The 17210-nt window shown below is 43.1% G+C and overlaps 1 protein-coding gene across 2 annotated transcripts in view; it reads right to left on the bottom strand.

Annotated features, from left to right (window-relative positions):
• Pbx1 (PBX homeobox 1) overlaps window positions 1-17210 on the bottom strand; it is a 278889-nt gene that overhangs the window by 14538 nt on the left and 247141 nt on the right. Inside the window, exons 7-8 of one of the 2 annotated variants that reach the window (XM_038350041.1) lie at window positions 12171-12283; window positions 10691-10780 (exon numbers count right to left, since the gene is read on the bottom strand). In XM_038350041.1, the coding sequence (XP_038205969.1) occupies window positions 10691-10780; window positions 12171-12283 (203 nt within the window). The remainder of the gene's footprint in view (window positions 1-10690; window positions 10781-12170; window positions 12284-17210) is intronic. The other variant, XM_038350042.1, reaches the window with a different exon arrangement.

Here is a 17210-nt window from a genome sequence, read left to right as displayed (position 1 = left end):
TTTAACTTACAATTTTGTAAGACTTTTTTATTTTATTACAACTTGGGCTGTTGTTTTAAACCATTGTGTCTTTGATGATGGTATTTATTTAGCTTCTCACTTTAGTTTACTTTGTTTTTATTGTTCTCTTTAATACTTGCATACCTTAATTGCTTTTAACCTTCATTTTGTATTTCAAATATAATTTTATCACTCTCCTGCCAATTTAATCCTGCCATTACTTTACAAGTGGATAGTATATTTTTATTTCATACTTGTTTCTTACTGTCTCATGCTTTAAAAAATTTTAACTCTTGCCATATATATTTTTCCTATTTATCTTCCTTACTTTTATTCAGATGATAACATATTCATAGCCTTTTCCTTTTTTTTTTTAAAGAATATTATGTGCACAAGGAGGAAGGAAAATTGATGAAAGTCTTGGGCCATTGAAGTGAGGGGTTTTCTTACCCTCTGTCCGGAAGAGATGGTTATTAAAATGCTGCTGTTCCACTTTCTTGCATGCTGATCTTTAAACTTCTAGCACCAGTACTTAACGTGCAAAAGCTATTAAAATATTCTCAGACAAAGGTCCCCCTTTTTACCATCTTACTGCTCCCCAGATGAGAAAAATCAGCAACAACAGCCACAAAGCTACTTCTAACTGATATGTGTACTCTGTACGCCAGGTGCGAGTCTTTCCTTCTGTCACAATGAACTGCCTAAGCTCTCCCAGGAATGTTTGGTTTGGTTTTGATCTCTGAATGCTTCTGAACTTCATGGGGTCCTTGGGTAAAAAGTCACAACAGAAGTAAAGAGTAGGCACCTGCAGGAAAGGTCTGTCCTTATGACTTTCTGGCTGTAATTTTGATGATGGAATTGACAAGACAGCAATCAGCGAGGATGTGGAACCAAAGAGGGATAACCGCGTTCTTTCTCACTCCTGCTAGGTTCCAAAATACCCATCACAGGGCACCTTAAGGGACACTAGTACCGTGAGGACCTCGGCGACTCCTTCCATGTGAGTAGTTTAAGGTCCGTCTGGAAAAAAGTGAAAGTCAGGGGCTTCAGACTGTGACTGTGCGGGTCGACACCTGGCTCCGCCACTTCCATGTCGGTTGATCTTGGGTAACATACTTAATCTTTCTGGCCTCCGCTGACAGACTCTAGTAGGAAACTCAATAAACGTTATGAGCTAGTGCTCCTGACATAATATATTGTTGGAGGCACAGCTCAGCTCTAAACTTTAAACATGCAGTGAGCCATGTCTGCTGTCCTTTTTCCTCTAGAAGGGGCACAGAGCTTGTGGGAGGTCTCTCCAGAAAGACTGGACAAGGTGACGGAAGGGCCAGATGCATCCAGTGTCATAGTGTCATTTTCTGGCAGTGCGGTGACAGAGCACCATTCCTGGGCAGTGTGGTGTCTGACAGAGCACCATTCCCCGGCAGTGTGGTATCGGCACATCCCCGGGAGTGTCCTTTTGGTAGAAGCTCAGTTGAGGCCATGACTGATCACTTCCTGAAGGGGGTGGGTGTATCATCTCTTGCAAGTGTTGACTTTGAAGGAATAAGGTTTTGTGCTAGTTTGGGGAGGCAAGGAAGGCCGACTAGACTTGCAGCTCAAGGACACTGGATTTATAAAGCTAGGAAAGGACAGAAGAAAGGGAAGCTTGGCTATTCTGCACTCGAGGAAGTCACTATGGAGTTTCTGTTTATACATATTTCAAAAGCTTTTCTTATGAAAAATTAGATTATAATTCCCTTTAAAAGGAAGCATACCAGGTCAAAAGCAAAGACGCAAATAGAACACACCACCTTATTTGGCTTTAGACGGCTTTTCTCGCACTGTTGGGCTCTAAGACAGCATGAGGGTGAGGTCAGCTGGGGCGGCTGTAGGAGGGGAACCTTAGACTTCCTGGAAAAGTCCAGACTGTTCTGCTCACATCTATGGGCTCTGCCCTTCTTCCTCTACCTGCTCGCCTTTTTGTCTTTATAAATTATGAGAAAGGGGCAGGCATACAGAGACACAGGACAGCAACCAAAACACAGGCACACTGCATGCACCAAGACCCCAAATGCACATTCACAATCTGCACACTAAGATGCAGAAAATTTGCCCCCAGAAGTGAAAACACGACTGTTGGAAAATATTAGGTAAAGGTGTGCTACATTTTTTTTTTTTTTTTTTTTTTTTTTTTTTTTTTTTTTTTTTTTTTCGAGACAGGGTTTCCCTGTAGTTTCTAGAGCCTGTCCTGGAACTAGCTCTTGTAGACCAGGCTGGCCTCGAACTCAGAGATCCGCCTGCCTCTGCCTCCCGAGTGCTGGGAGCTACATTTTTTTTAATGCTGTGGAATATTTGTTTAATGATGCAAAGATGTGTTGCATTCTTTTACATTGCATTTCTTTAACTCTGTGAGGCTGTGTGACTTTGCCTGTATAAAACACCTGATTGGTCTAATAAAGAGCTAAATGGCCAATAGCCAGGCAGGAGAAAGGATAGGCAGGCCTGCCAGGCAGAGAGAATAAATAGGAGGAGAGATGAAGGGGCAGACCACACTTTGCATAGACTAGCAGGGCAGGAGGGGGCAGCAAGACAAAGGCCGTAAGCAAGGGATTGCAAAGGTGACCAGAGGGAACTGGAATAGAGCCTGCACTTCATAGAAGCATGCACTGGTCGAATCTTAGCCAAAGGGTTCATTGCGAACATGACCTGGGCAGGCTTGAAAAATTATAATTAAGTGAATTAGTAGCTGAAAGAGCTGAAAATTACTGCAAGTAGAGACCATAATAAATGTAGGTGATTCTATATTTATATTTTAAATCTTCCTCCATATTATTTCCTTGCTTAAAGCCTAGTCTTATGCTAATGTGTGTTAATTTATTATACATGACTAGTTTTTAATAAGGGTTCTATTTAGCTTAAAAAGCAAAAAGCATTGTTTTCTTCTCTTTTGTTTGGTTTTTAAAGGAAGTCTGCCCTTCTCCATAGGACAGCCATGCCTCTCACGCTATGGCATCACTTTGGGTGACTGTCAAATGGCTGGCAGAGCACATAGAGGGTCTCACTGCCCATCCCTGCAATCAATTACAAGTAGCTATTCTTTTTTAATTAATTGAAATTAGCTAAAATTAAAAACCCATTTTTTTACACTAGCCACATATGGTAGGTGCACCATAGCTATGTGTTATTAATGGTTAACTTATCAAACAAGGTTAAAACAGACTATTCGCATCAGGACAAAAGCTCCATTGCTTTAGTTACTTGTATGAAACATATAAAAGATTGCATGGCAAAGACCAATCATATATATAAGCAATTCATATAGTTTAGTTGGTTGGAATGCATACGTAAATGCCAGTTCCAAGATTCCTTTAAGATAATGTATTATATTGATTACATTAGATGGTACAGCTCTGTCTAAGAAGTGGATAACTAAGGCAGACAACTTCCACCCCCATTAGCTTCTGGTGACTTTATGAATCGCCAGAGCTATGTCCTATTAATGTTTCTATTACTGATGTGGGATATCAGAAGGTTTTTGTTAAATATTTGTTGAATAAATCATTTATTCATTTATTATCTATACTACAAAACTGAAGCATATTTAGATAGTAAGATTATCTAAATATCTATTATTGAGAGATGTGAAAAAGAATCCCTTCCGGGTCACATATAACCAGAGATGAAGCAGGAACTTCAAAATGTTACACAGTTTTATTTCTGTGTAGTAACAGTGGGATTTCTCTGAGAAATCAACAATGATAGTCTACCTAAAACAAGGTTGTCTAAGAGCATGGATTCAGAAAGCAAAATCTGGCCCAAACTAGACCCAGGAGAGAGTAGTCCCCTTCAGAAACCTATGCTGTTTACCATGGTTGAGTTTTGTTTAATTTTCCCAGTGACACAATTTCTCTTTACTTATGGCTTTGAACATCTCTCCTCATGCTACATTGTTTTGGGCATAAGAAAATAATCACTGTTCATAAATATAACATGACCGTGGACAATAACTTACATAACTTCTAGCTCAACTGTCCTTTCTGGCATTCAGGAAACACAATCTTCTCAAAGAAAAATGAGCTGTCCATAATCACATGGGCAGAACCGAAACATATACTTTGCACACGCTCACAGAATATGGACGTAGAGAACTTTGGAGTGAACACAACCCTAGCCTTGAAGTCAACCAAGTTCACCTTGAATCTATAAATAGATAAGGAGCATGCAGAAGAAGATACTTGCAGTTGCACTAAGCCCAGAGTATGGCTGTCTGGCGGGTAGAAGGTGCACTCTTCTTAAGAGTGACTGTTCACGAGATGATTGGCCTCAGATTGTGTGTTTGTTTGTCTTTTTTTGAATGTGTATGGGTGTTTTGCTTACATGTATATCTGTGTACCATGTGCTAGCCTGATGCCTGCAGAGGCCATCAGAGGGGTTTGGATTCTCAGGGCCTGGAATTAAACAGGTGGGAGACTTGACACTGGGCCCTCTGGAAGAGCAGCCAGTGCTCTTAACCACAGTGGCATCTTTCCAGCCCCATCATCAGAGTTTTGTATTATTTCAGGTACAGAGTCTTTGTAACTCAACCTGTATGTTACATGACATATATGCATTCCTCAAAGATTAAAAAAAATGCTTATGATTACTTAATGAGAGAGTGACTGCGCAGATGTGAGAATGAATGAACAAGCCACTGAGTGATCTGGCCATATTTGCTTATTTGCTCTTTAAGAGCATTTAAATGGGCAGCTAGGAAAAATGATGAATGCATGTAGCATTACAACACTTTTGTTCTGTTTTGACTTAGTAACAACTATGAGCTAAAAAGGGGGGCGTTTTTCAATGCAGGAGTTAACATGGGGTTAAATTTTAAAGGTCTTCTGATTTAGGCAGAGTTCTGTCACGAAGGCAATCTGTCAGAGTCTGGCCATGTGTGTGTGGACCCCTCCATTTTTCTCAGCCCCTTCATGTCACCAGCCTGTGGCTCCTCCCTAGTCCCTGGTCCCAGGATGCGAATGGCATCCCAAGGCAGCAGACTGAAGGAAGGCACATCTGGATACAATTTAACCCTTTCAAAATCTAACTTGAAGTTCAGTGTGTTAAAAAGAGAATTCAACTTGGTTTTACTAAAATGAGACTTTAAAGATTTGCACATGAATTTAATGATTGCCTCTCTCAGCCCTACAATTTCACATGTGGCAACACCATCTGAACACACGCTGCAAGTGAAAGATCGCTCAGACGTGGTTACGAGAAAAGTAAAATTGTGGTATGCAGCTAAGTGTTGCTAAAGAAGCCTTGTGATACCTAAATGTCTGACACATGTTTGCTGAAACAGTAGAATATTTCTGTCCTAAGAATTTACAGTCTATTTATTTATTTAGAGCCTTTTCCTTTTTCCTCCTCCACCTAACATAAGGAGAGAGAAAAAGCCAAAACACTACACCCACATCACACTTTTTCAAGAGACAAGCTTCATCTCTATTTTTCCAGTTCTCTGATTATCGTGAACCAAAAATTAATGAATTCTCTTCCTTCCATAACTGGGTGTCATTGGCATGCTGCCATTACAGAGATAATACTAACACTCATACTTGCACTAAAACCTTTGAGTAAGCAAAATCTCCAGGTGGATTGACACTCCAGGCTGGTTGTGGCAAATTCACTCCCTTAACTTACATTTCAAAACAACTTAAAAGAAATAATCTCACCCTACAAGGAAATGGTTCTGCTTTTAGGAATCTCTAACTTCAAAGCGAGGGAGTTCTGAGAGTCAGCCCTCCTCCTTCTGCTGCACATTTGAACTCAAGAGACAAACTGAGGGGGGAAAGTGGGTGGGCTAAAAGTTTGACCTGGTGTCCCTTTAGCTAAGTGACTCAACGGTCACATTGTAGAACTGCAGAATTTCTGAGTGGAAAGAGACTTTCAGGTAAGCTCATTGAGGTTTGAGATTCTAAGTTTCTTCCTTTCCAGTTCTTCCACTTTCTTCCAAGCAGGGTGTGCAGGCTCCAGCTCCACAGCAGGAGAGGGGCAATGAGAATTATCAGAGACAGAGCCACCCAACAAACAGATACTCTCACAGAGATTCCCTTAGGAAGAAAGGGGCTCTGGGCATACAGGCGACAGGACCTATGGAGAAGATGCCCGGCAGCATCACCATACAACACCAACACATGCTGAGTGAAAGAGGAGCGCCTTGAATCTTATTCTCATATTAAACACATGTTCCTAAACACGGAGAGAGCTGATATTGGTTGTTGTTTCTCTTGTTTTAAAAGCAGGGTCTTGCTGTGGAGCCCAGGCTGACCCATCTCCCTCCTATGCATGCATTGCCATGCCTGGCCTAGAAAGGGATATTTAAGAACATTTTTGTATTTAAAGTACAGCTTGTTTATGCATAAGTGAAGCACTTAAAATAATCATTATTACCAGATACCTTACAGTTCAGTGGATGTGGCCCTTAAATATGTTTTTAATTTGGTAGCATCTTTTCTTCCCCTGATCGACATTTTCACCAAACAAAATCAAGAAATAACATACGTATTTTAAGACCGTATACATGTGCAGGGATGAGAGGTACATTGGGAATAAGGGTGCTTTTGTGAACTGAGGAGCACAATGGGTTTGAGTGTGAGAAATGGGCGGAAAGGATTAATAGGATGGAAGACACCAAGTAGGAACCGAGTTTGGGTCAGTAAATATGGTTGGGACAGGAATGGGACCGAGAAATAAGAGTGAAGGGACACACATGCAGGTGTCACACAAAAGTGAATGCAGGGACTGGAGCAATGGCTCTGTGGCCTAATCTCCAAGGTTACCAGGCATTCAGATGGTGTGGAGACAGAGGAGGAGGTTAAAGATGTAACCAGGTCAAGGTCAGCGGACCACATGAATTGGAAGCCAGGGTTTAAGGACACGTAGCTTGGGCCTATGGAAAGACCATGGAAAATCTTGTATGTGGATTCAAGAGTCTGGGCCTGCTTAGGCAGGCAGTAAAGATTGCTAATTATTTCTGATCAAAGAATGGCACTAGACGACTTCAGTGGGTATGTTCAAGAGAGGCAAACAGAAGACAGCAACAGCACAGTCTGCTACAGAAGCCTATGGACGACTTCCAGAACTAGGAGGGTGGCAGGGGTAATGGAAAGAAAGACTCTAATAGTTAGGTGTTCCTCACCAATGTCTGATTGACAGAGAAGTTAAACAGACAGAGGAGTCTCCCTGAGCTACTTACAGCCTCTCTACACGAATCGAGAATTGCCCGTGGTCATACGAAAACAAAGCATTTAAGGAGGTATAATTTAGCATTCTCAGTGGCTAACGAGGGGGTCCTGAGGTCTTGAATAACACTGTGCCCATCTTAAATTCACGCCTTTACATTTGAATGATGCCCTAACCTACCCTTAATAGGAAATATAGTCTGTAAAATCTGTTCATAAAGAGAAGAAAAGGATCAAACCAGAGAGTTATCGCTTGGAGCACTTCACACTGTACTCATGTGAAACAGCTTGCACCTAGCCAGTCTCTTTTCTACTCACTTCCTTGTTTTCCCCAAAATATCTCCTGATGCTGGGCTTACTGAGATAGGTCATCTACCTACTACTGTTATAGGATGTTACCTCGACACTGTTGTAATCCCATGGCTTTGAGCTCGGCTAAAGATGAGAGTTTCATATTTTACACGACTTAAAAATAGACACTAGTTGGATAAGATAAGGGTGCTGTGGAAACCCAGCCAGGGAGCAGATGAACGCTGCCCAGAAAATGTCCTCCATCAAATGAGACACAACCCAGAGCCCAGCTGGGAATTCCATTGCTGCTTTGGGTTTAGGGATTGTTTATTTTTGCCTTTTGGCTCGGATCTTTCATTCCTGTCCTTGTCTCTTCTTGGGTCTCCTCCCTTTTTGTCTTTTTCTATCTTGGCAGCTAGAACCCTACTCTGTATATGCCCATGCCCCAGCTTCTAATACCAACATCTAAAAATACATCTTGCTACAACACGCCTTGTCTTCTGCAGGTGGCACATTTAAAAACTGACACCAAAGCAACAAATCCTACCACCACTGTCCTTTGATGCACTTAGCCTGTATATTAAAGACTCAGAAATAAAGCACAATTTATAGGGGAAAAACTAATACACACAAGTGCCTCTTTTAAGTGGCATCGTCCAGCCTAGTCTTTGCACTGGGCTTATGAAATCAGACATAATTGTCTACACATGGTTGTTATACTCTCTTCGAAATGATCTTCAACCCAACGCATGACGTCAAAACGGTCAATACTGGACATCTCCTTTCCCTGGCCCCATCTAGCCCTGCTCACCACAGTGCAGCAGTTTGGAGGGGAAAATAAGATGACAAATAAGAAACTGTTCAACTCATCTTGTACTGAGTCATAAGTACTTCCTTTACTTTCTTTTTTATGTATATCTATTTTTGTCCTCACATCTTATACCTTTTCATATTCTCCTCCTTCATGTGTGCACAAAATTATTTCTGGAAAACTCTAATACCTCCCAAACATTCAGTGGTACACAGATGCATGGCTTTAATGCCAGACACCCAGTTCCTGCCTTCACTCAGACCCCCTTTGAGAGCGCATGTACTACATGGAACCCTGTACTCCCCTAGGCAGGCTTCCCAGGAAGGCGCCACCAACACAATGATAACAATGGGAAGAATCTCTTCCCTGAACTTTTCTAGAAAATGACATGACTGTTCAAAGCATGTTCAACAAGACAGGCTTGCCTTTTCTTTCCTCCCAAAGAGAGATCAACAGTTAGGCTACTGAACTCGGAAGAGAGTCTGCCTAAAGAAAGAATACTTGCTGGGTGGTGGTGGTGCACACCTTTAATCCCAGCACTCGGGTAGCAGAGGCAGGAGAATCTCTGAGTTTGAAGCTAGCCTGCTCTACAAAACAAGTTCCAGGACTGTTATACAGAGAAACCCAATCCTGAAACTCCTGATTTGCAAAAATATTCTTAACTGTAATCAACAATATATGCAGCCCCCCACCCCGATTTTTTTTTTTTTTTTACTACCTAATGACAGGCTCTCTGCTACCATATCCTTACCAAGCTGTTAGTCAGTCCATGTCCGAGGCTCTTTAGTGGTGTTACAAGGCTAGTTTGGACCTATCATCATGGGTACCTGGAATCCATTTCCCTGATGCTTCTACTCAGCAAACTCATCCTGTCCCATTTAGACCATTCCTGATGAAGCCCACCCCCCCCCCGTGAGAGCAGCATTAAACTTGTTACACATCACCCATGCTTTCTCTTCTATGGGGTAAGAATTCCTCTTCTTTACGTGTGAGTAGTTTGTGTAGTACTTGTGTGTGTGTGTGTGTGTACGGGTGCACATGGGTGAGTGTACATGTGTTGTACGTGTATGTTGAGGTCAGTGGCTGAAGTCTGCTATCTTCCTTGATTGTTCTCCACTTCACGTCCTAAGACTGGGTCTCTCCCACTAGGCTCTCTCGCTAAGGAGCTGCGGGGATCTTCCTGCCTCTGCCGCCCGCCCTAGTGATGGGTTCATGGATGGGCTGTCAGGTGATTGTTTACATGGGTGCTACGGGTCCAGCTTAGGTGTTCGTGTTTGCAGAGCAGGCACTCGACCGATGGAGCTATCAGCTCCGCCATTCCTCTTTTTAAAAGAATTATTCTTCATCTGATGCGCCCTTCTCTTGATTCCTTCCAGATCTGCCATAATTGGGTGGAACGAGACTCGGCGCAGAGTTGAAGAGGCCATCCCCCATGTCCTTGTAGACATTATGCCTCAATTAGAACAGACCGAGATCGCATTATTAAATCAGGACTGCACTGCCTTCCTTCCGTTCCTAACTCACCCTAATCACGACGACAACAAACAATAACAATGCCTCTCATCAACCAACCACAGCTCTGCTTTCCTTCAGCAGTTCCAAGCCAATCATCCCACCCGAGCCTCCCGCGACCCCTAAAAGACTGGAAATCCCCCCTCACCCAAAGGACAGCCTCCTTTTCCAGGCTTCCCTCATGCCCCAGCCTGCTGTCATCGCTGCTGAGATAGCAGACGATTGATCTGAGAAATCAAGTTGGATTGCTGTCCCAAATCTACACTCGGTTCTCCTTGTGTCTGTCTGATCGATTTCACTCTGTGCGACATAGCTTGTCGCTATGAATTTTCATGCTAGTCAGGAGCCGCCAGCGCACCCGAGAACAAGTGGAAGATGGTCACACCCCTTCCCTGTCCCTTCAACATACTAGACCTCCGTGTCAATCCTTTAAAATCATCTATCGGCAAATTTGGGGGGGCGGGGAAAGGTATTCTATTTTTATGGCCACAAACCTGGCCGCAATGGATCTGGGCCACTGGTTTTTCTCTCCAGATGCCCTGGTCTCAGACTGTGGTGACATTTCCTACCACTGTTATACTAGGTGTCACCTGTTTAGCAGCTCCTCTCAGCTGAACGCATGTGGCCGCAGGTGCCACGCAAACACTGATTGTGTCTGACAGCCCTAGACGCCAGCTGCCTGCATGAAGCCTGCCCAATCACCACTTTTTTTCAAGGGGCGGATGCTGCCGATGGCATGACCGATACAGAAACAAGAAACTAGGTGACTGTAGAGCAAAGACAAGCCCTACTAAGTGGCATTCTGGGCCCTGTGGCTTTGAAATAATTGGCAGTGATAGAATAGAAACAAAGGGTTCAGGGAGCCTCGTTTGCTTACACTGATGCCCTGCGGACTGTACATCTGACTGGCTGCGAGTCCGTCACTGTATCCTCCTGTCTGGCTGATAACATGGCGAAGGGTATCCACCTAGACAGAGAAACAACAACAGAGAAGCAATTAGTCGGGGTGGGGGCGGGGAAGAGATGTGGCGCATCATCGTCTTACAGGATACTGATGTGGCATCCCACATTAAAGCAATCATTTTAGAGATGCCCTTCCTGGGGGAGAGTCCATGAGGAAGAGGGCGGGATGCTCCTCCCTCATGACAAATCCATTGTTACTTCAGAGTTCAGTGAAACAGTAAAAGCAAACTTGGGTTCCCCAAACTGAGAAAGATTGCGGAGCTGTGTGAGGTGACAGGGACTGTGGTACTAGAGGGGGTGGAGGGGAGAGGACGGAGATGTTTCCCCCCCAACCCACGGCTACTTTTCTTCCCTATAGATTATCCTATGCAACTTGTAGGAGAGCCAAGGTTTCATTTAGTCTTGGGCCGCCATATCACAGGAGACTGAGATAAAGACCCAGTTTTGTTTTTTGTTTGCTGTTGTTGTTCTTGTTTGTTTTGTTTTGTTTTTTTTAAATCAAGGATCTAAATGATGGTAAGTCGTTTCGTCACATGACCAAAGTCTGCCTGGATCACCTCATATTTGTTTCCAGGCAGTGCTTCCTGAACAAGGGGCTGAGTCACCAGCCAGCTGTCTATTCCAGGCACGTAATGCTTTCTGTCCCATGTGCTGGATAGGACACATGGGTAGCTGTGGCTCAGATCTTCCCAAGTCATTGTGACCCAGAGCATACGACTTCACCCTCTCGCGTCACACTTCATGCTGAGATAGCAGGATGGCCTCCCGAGGTATCTGTCTTGAAGGCGGATAGTTTTACTAAGTAGCACTGAGGTTTTTACACATGACTGATTTTTGGTTCCCAGTGTGGTCTTATCATCAGACACTCGAGTCCATTGACCTCAAGGGTGACTAAGCATATGTGTTTAGTCAAGCTGGCTTGGTCATTTTAAAGTTTAAAATGAAAACAGGAGATATCAGGGCATTTGCCTGACCACTGATGACTTTTTTATGTTAGCAAAGCCTGGAGATGGGAAACCCAAAAGATGAGAAGGAGACTCGGAAGAGATAGCGGGCTGAAAATCCTTTCCCCTTGAAGAAAAAAATGAAGATGCCAGTCCCACCTGCCTCACAGGCCTCTTTCACCCCACTCTGCACTTCCTCTTTTCCTGCCTTCCTAGAGTGACTGACAAACCAGAGCCAAACATACTCACAAAGCATGGACATGCTCCCCTACGGTAACGGTTGTATTTTCTATTTTGTTTTGTTTCAATTTGGTTTGGCTGCTGTGTGTCTGCCTCTCCCTTCCTTTCTTTTTTGCTCCTCTCTGTCTGGACAGAAGCAGGAAGCTGATACACCTGAAGGCTCTTGGACTCTCCTGAATTCACCTGGTGGCATATTGGCTGGGTCCCTACCTGTGATTGCACGTTGGCTCCAACCTGGGCCCCTTGGTAAGAATCCCCATTGAGTGACTGCACGCTCATGAACAAATCTCCAGAGTTTGACATGTTAAAAGAACTGGAAGAACCTGGAAAGGAAAGAGTGAGGCACCTGAATCACAGAAAGAAAAAAGGCTTGACCCCGCAACCAACAGCCAAGAGGAGTAGGACATGCAAAGCAACCCCCCAAATCAAATGTAAGACGACAACCACAGAGCCTGGTTAGTAGCATGAAGAACAGAGCAAGCAAGAGGGTGCACACTGTCGCTGTTACATGAAGCTACCCCTCACTACAAGGTGTCATTGAGACCGCTTTCTGCTAGCAACTATAAGCTGAGAAAAGGAAGCTCAGTTCTTCTGGTGTAGTCTATGTAAGATTTCTCTTTCATGGCTTTCACGTTCTGGGCTTGACCAGGAGGTCAATAAGACGGAGACTGTGGTCAATGGTATGGGCTGACCACTGATATTTCCACTGCCATAACTGAGCATCAGGACACGTTTTGTGGATTCTAAATATGCTTTGCTGACCCCATCTACTCACACAGGGGCAGCACACAGGAGCGTGCACAGAGGCAGTGTCTCCCGAAGTCTACTGATACTCTCGGTTTCTAGAAATAAGGAGAACTTCCTTACTATGTGGAAACCGCAAAGATTTCAAGATTATGTGAGAATGGCCTATTCTTCCTATCAGTTGCCAGAATTCAGAAAGATGAAGCAGAACACTAGGCCAAGAATTTCAAGCATGCACGAGATGCTTCTAATGGTTTTTAAAGTGGCCCTCCGGAGCGGGAGGTCAGCCATGGGTTTGCACCTCCCAGAGATGGAAGTCCCATGTGGTTGGCTTTAGATCCTTCCACAGGCTCCTATGGGGTGAACCTAGCCCAAGCTCACCCTGAATACCGGGCTTATGAAGCTAATTAGAGCTCCGAAGTCATCGTGCAGTTCAATGCAAAGGAAAGAAAGCTCAACGTGCAAGGTTTGGTTAAAAACATGACATTAGCCTGGCAAAGGAGAGACCTCAGGGACCCAGGTCAGTTGCACCGTGTGACTTCTAAGCCTGTGCTCTCGTGTGCACAGCCACCACCAATGGGGAGTCACCTAGCAATGAGTCATGCCCCCCATCTGATGCATTCTGTCTCTTCTCCCAAGACAGGGGTGTAAACTCTGCAAGAGAGCTGTCTGTCCACAGCTAAGCAGAGGAGAAGAGAAGTCTTTTCCTTTCCCCTTGGAGAACCGTCACTTAACAATATGTTCTCCTCTCTGCCTCAGTAACTGATACACAACCATATACCGTGGCATCACATGTTGATACACGACTGTATACTATGTCATCACACGTTGAAACACGGCTGTATACTATGTTATCACATGTCTGCAACAAGAGCCATTTAGGGGAACCAGGCATTTGTAATCTTGGGGACAACCACCAGTTAAGAACCATATCCATTTTTCTTAGTTCTGGGGAGTGTGCATCTTCATACAAGAAGCTGTGTAACTGTATTTCTGTAAAAACTGACACTGCCTCTAGCTCTCTTCCCATTTCTGCTTTTCTATGCAAAAGGAATGCTATCTTCATGGTTGAGAGAGAACTTAAATATTAACAAAAGGACTGTGTCTCGTCTGGCACATGTTTCTTTCTGTAGCTTATCGAAACGGAATTAGAAACACTGGATCTTAGCAAAACAGGAATAAGATTTCATCATGTGTGATTTATATTCAGTCAGTGGGAAGAAGATTTGGCCTGTAACTTCCTTCCATTAGTACAACACACTATATTTGAACCCATATTCCCTAACTATGGAAGAAGCAACATGTATTGTAGATCAAACGCTTATGGCTGTATAGCATACCCAGGCACTGACAGGCAAGTTGTGGCCCCATTAGATAAAGTTTGTAATCATAGAGACATAGCCTAAGCAATAAAGTCATTGCAATATAAAGGTCTTGTTCAGTAACTTATTGCAACCAAGAACGTACACAATAGCCATATTTATGTCATCAGATTTCCCATGCTCCTTAGCTCCAAAGTGATGAGTCTGCAGCCCAGGTATTTTATTTCTTTCCCACTCTCAGATACCATGTAACAATCACACATGCTGTTTGCCCGGCTGAGGGTTTAATGGTAACCACTACATAACCTGTGCCATGGGAGAAATCCCCAAAGGGCTACACTGATGCCAACAAGCATGGCATCCATAGAAGCATGCAGACATGGAGTGTGCTTTATTTACAGGATGTACACGGCAACTCACCTAGATGATATATATATATATATATATATATATATATATATATGTACATGGATAAATTGTAAATACGCCTGGCTGTGTAATATACACAGGGATAAACATGCGCATACAAATGTACTTCTTGTACAAATGCATTTGTGTCAGAGCAGTAATTGTAGAAATCGTCCCTCGTGCTCTTGGCTGTGCTGTTTCAGCATTTCGTGGTCTCTGTACACCCAGGTATGGCACTGTCGTGGCTCTCTGGTGAGAATCTAGTGGCAGTGATGGAGTGGACGGAAGGGACCAAGTATGTCTAGTGCCACAGTAAAGTCTACACAAGTCCCAAAGTATGGTGGTGTGCTCTTCACCCGGCACTGAAGGTTGGGAAGAAATGGCTGCTTGAATGGAGAGCCTCCTGAGAAGCACATCCTTCCAGGACAGTGAATGGGCTTTCTTGGAAGTGCTGTGGAATTTCCAAAGAGTGGCTGCATATTACCCGGTTTGCTGAGACCACCCAGCCACTTTATCTGCAGGCTGCCGGGGAGTAATTAGCAATGACTAGAATCACACTTTGCGATGTGCTGGCAGTAAGAAGGTCCTGAATTTGACTTAGGAATGAAGGCAAGAGTACACATACAGATCCTTGAGGGGTGTGCAGAATGACATCTGCACTTAAATAGACAGAGAAGAAATAAAGGATCACCCAGGATTCTAACGCATTTGCTTGGGCAAGCACTATGACATGAAAATATGCGAACATCCATTTTCATAAGGCAAGTTCCTGAAGATGGTATTTTCACTTCAAATCATCTTTAGGAGTCTAAAGCTTGTTCAGAAAAACAAAACAAACAAACGAAACCCAAATGTGTAATAAAACCCAACTAAATAATAAAATATAACTTAAACCCAGAGCATGGTTTCCCAGTCTTGACAATGTAGGCTGGATAATCCTTTGCTATTGGGAATATCTTATGCCTTGTGGAATGGTTAAGTGGCTCTTCATTTCTATCAATTCATGTCAGTAACACCCTTTAAAACGATGACAACAAAAACCATCTCCAGATACTACTGAACGTCTCCTAGTTGAGAACTCACTAGTTGAGAACCAATGACCCACAACAAAGGGTATATGTCTTAAGAAACTCAAAATGTCTGAAAGTATGAGCTTATGGCTCCTCTTTGAGTATATATATATTTTATGAAGCAGCTACCTGGCAAATATTGCTTTAATTTCTGTCCTCTAAAAAAATGTTTCCCATGGATGAGGTGATTGGCCTGACTCAGCCAGAGCTCCATGTCATGTGAGAGGACAGAGGACAGATCTTCTTACTAGATATAAACCTAATTACATCTCGTTGTTGCTTCCATGAAAGCATTTGCCTTTTTCTGAGTCTTCAATCCATGCTTTTATAGTCTTTTCAAACATGGGAAAAGGAGAGCTCATTACATAGGGTTTTTCTGGTTGTGTTATAACCAAGGCTTTTTACAATGATGTCAGTTGGTCCTCTTGCTCCATACACCCTCTCTCTCAACTGTTTTTCTTTCATTCTTCCCCATTCCTGCATGTGTTTTGCCCACCTCTGCTAGAAGACACAGTAACATCTGCTGAAAGTCTCTCTACACTTGCAAATTCCCTGGCAGAGCCTAGCTCTAAGTGATTTTTATGATGTGGGCCTACAGGAAAGGAGGCAAAGTCTACTGAAGAAACGGGGCTATGTAAGTGTGGTCTCGCTAACCACCCTGGAGTGCTCTTCCCCACACAAAAGCCAGGGGAAGGAAGGGGATTTATGTGCAGTGTTGTCTTTCGCGCAGTGGAAAAGAGTATGTAAACTAAGCAAAGATGCTGGGAGAATTTTCATTTCCAGACTGAGAATATAAAACTGTCCTGGGTGCCAAAATCCAGGACTTCAAAACCTACCCAGATACCTTTTCATATATTAATCTCTTATTTACAATCTCTTTCCATTACTGTTTCTCCTTTGAAATTACTGAAGAGCCGGCACACGATATAATAAACACTCTATGTAAAAGTTTGAGCACTTATCCTCCAATCTATGCCATGATTTAGGCTGTTAAAAGCTGAAGAAAATACAGAAAAGCCCATTTATACCTTTTCCTGCTAAGACATCTATCTTCTAAAATTCCAAGCTATTACACATCTACAATAGTGTTTCCTTTGGTCTCTGTATAAGAAAGAGAACACTACAAAGGGTTCCTCTGCAAATTATTTCCAACAACTTAGGCACAACTGGGAGGCTTAGCTCAAGTTTTCTATAATAATGTCCTTTGTGCTCAGAATAGTCATACGAAGTTTAAGCCACCAGAAAATTCCTTAGGAAACTGTAATCAGACTGACATTCTATAAGAGCCAACATAATTCTTAAACACAGAGTGGGGGGTTAAAATGCTTACTTTTCTCTTTTTAAGGGCTTTAGGAAAGAAAAATAGTTATGGATTTAGTAATGAAGGGAGCCCACAGGGCCCTTCTAAGGACTAGTCATAAATCACATGAAGCCATCTGTGATGCAGATAGAGCAGGGACAGGGAAAAAAGTCATTTTGATATCTGTTTTGCATTATGATAACCTCTGCAGGAGTGTTGAGTGCATTTTTGCTAATATTGACAGAATTATACTTCTTCCAAAGAGACAAGTGAGGCTGCCTGCCTAGCACTGCAGCTCGCCTTGTGGTGCCTGGTATGAAATCTTTAATAATCGACCAGATAGGAAAGGAGGAAACTGGTTATTGAACCTGTTAGCCTGGATCTTTTATCAGTCACACCATGACGA

The sequence above is a fragment of the Arvicola amphibius genome, chromosome 12 (assembly GCF_903992535.2).
Source record: "Arvicola amphibius chromosome 12, mArvAmp1.2, whole genome shotgun sequence".
NCBI lineage: Eukaryota > Metazoa > Chordata > Mammalia > Rodentia > Cricetidae > Arvicola > Arvicola amphibius.
This window is presented reverse-complemented; position numbering and strand designations above follow the sequence as displayed.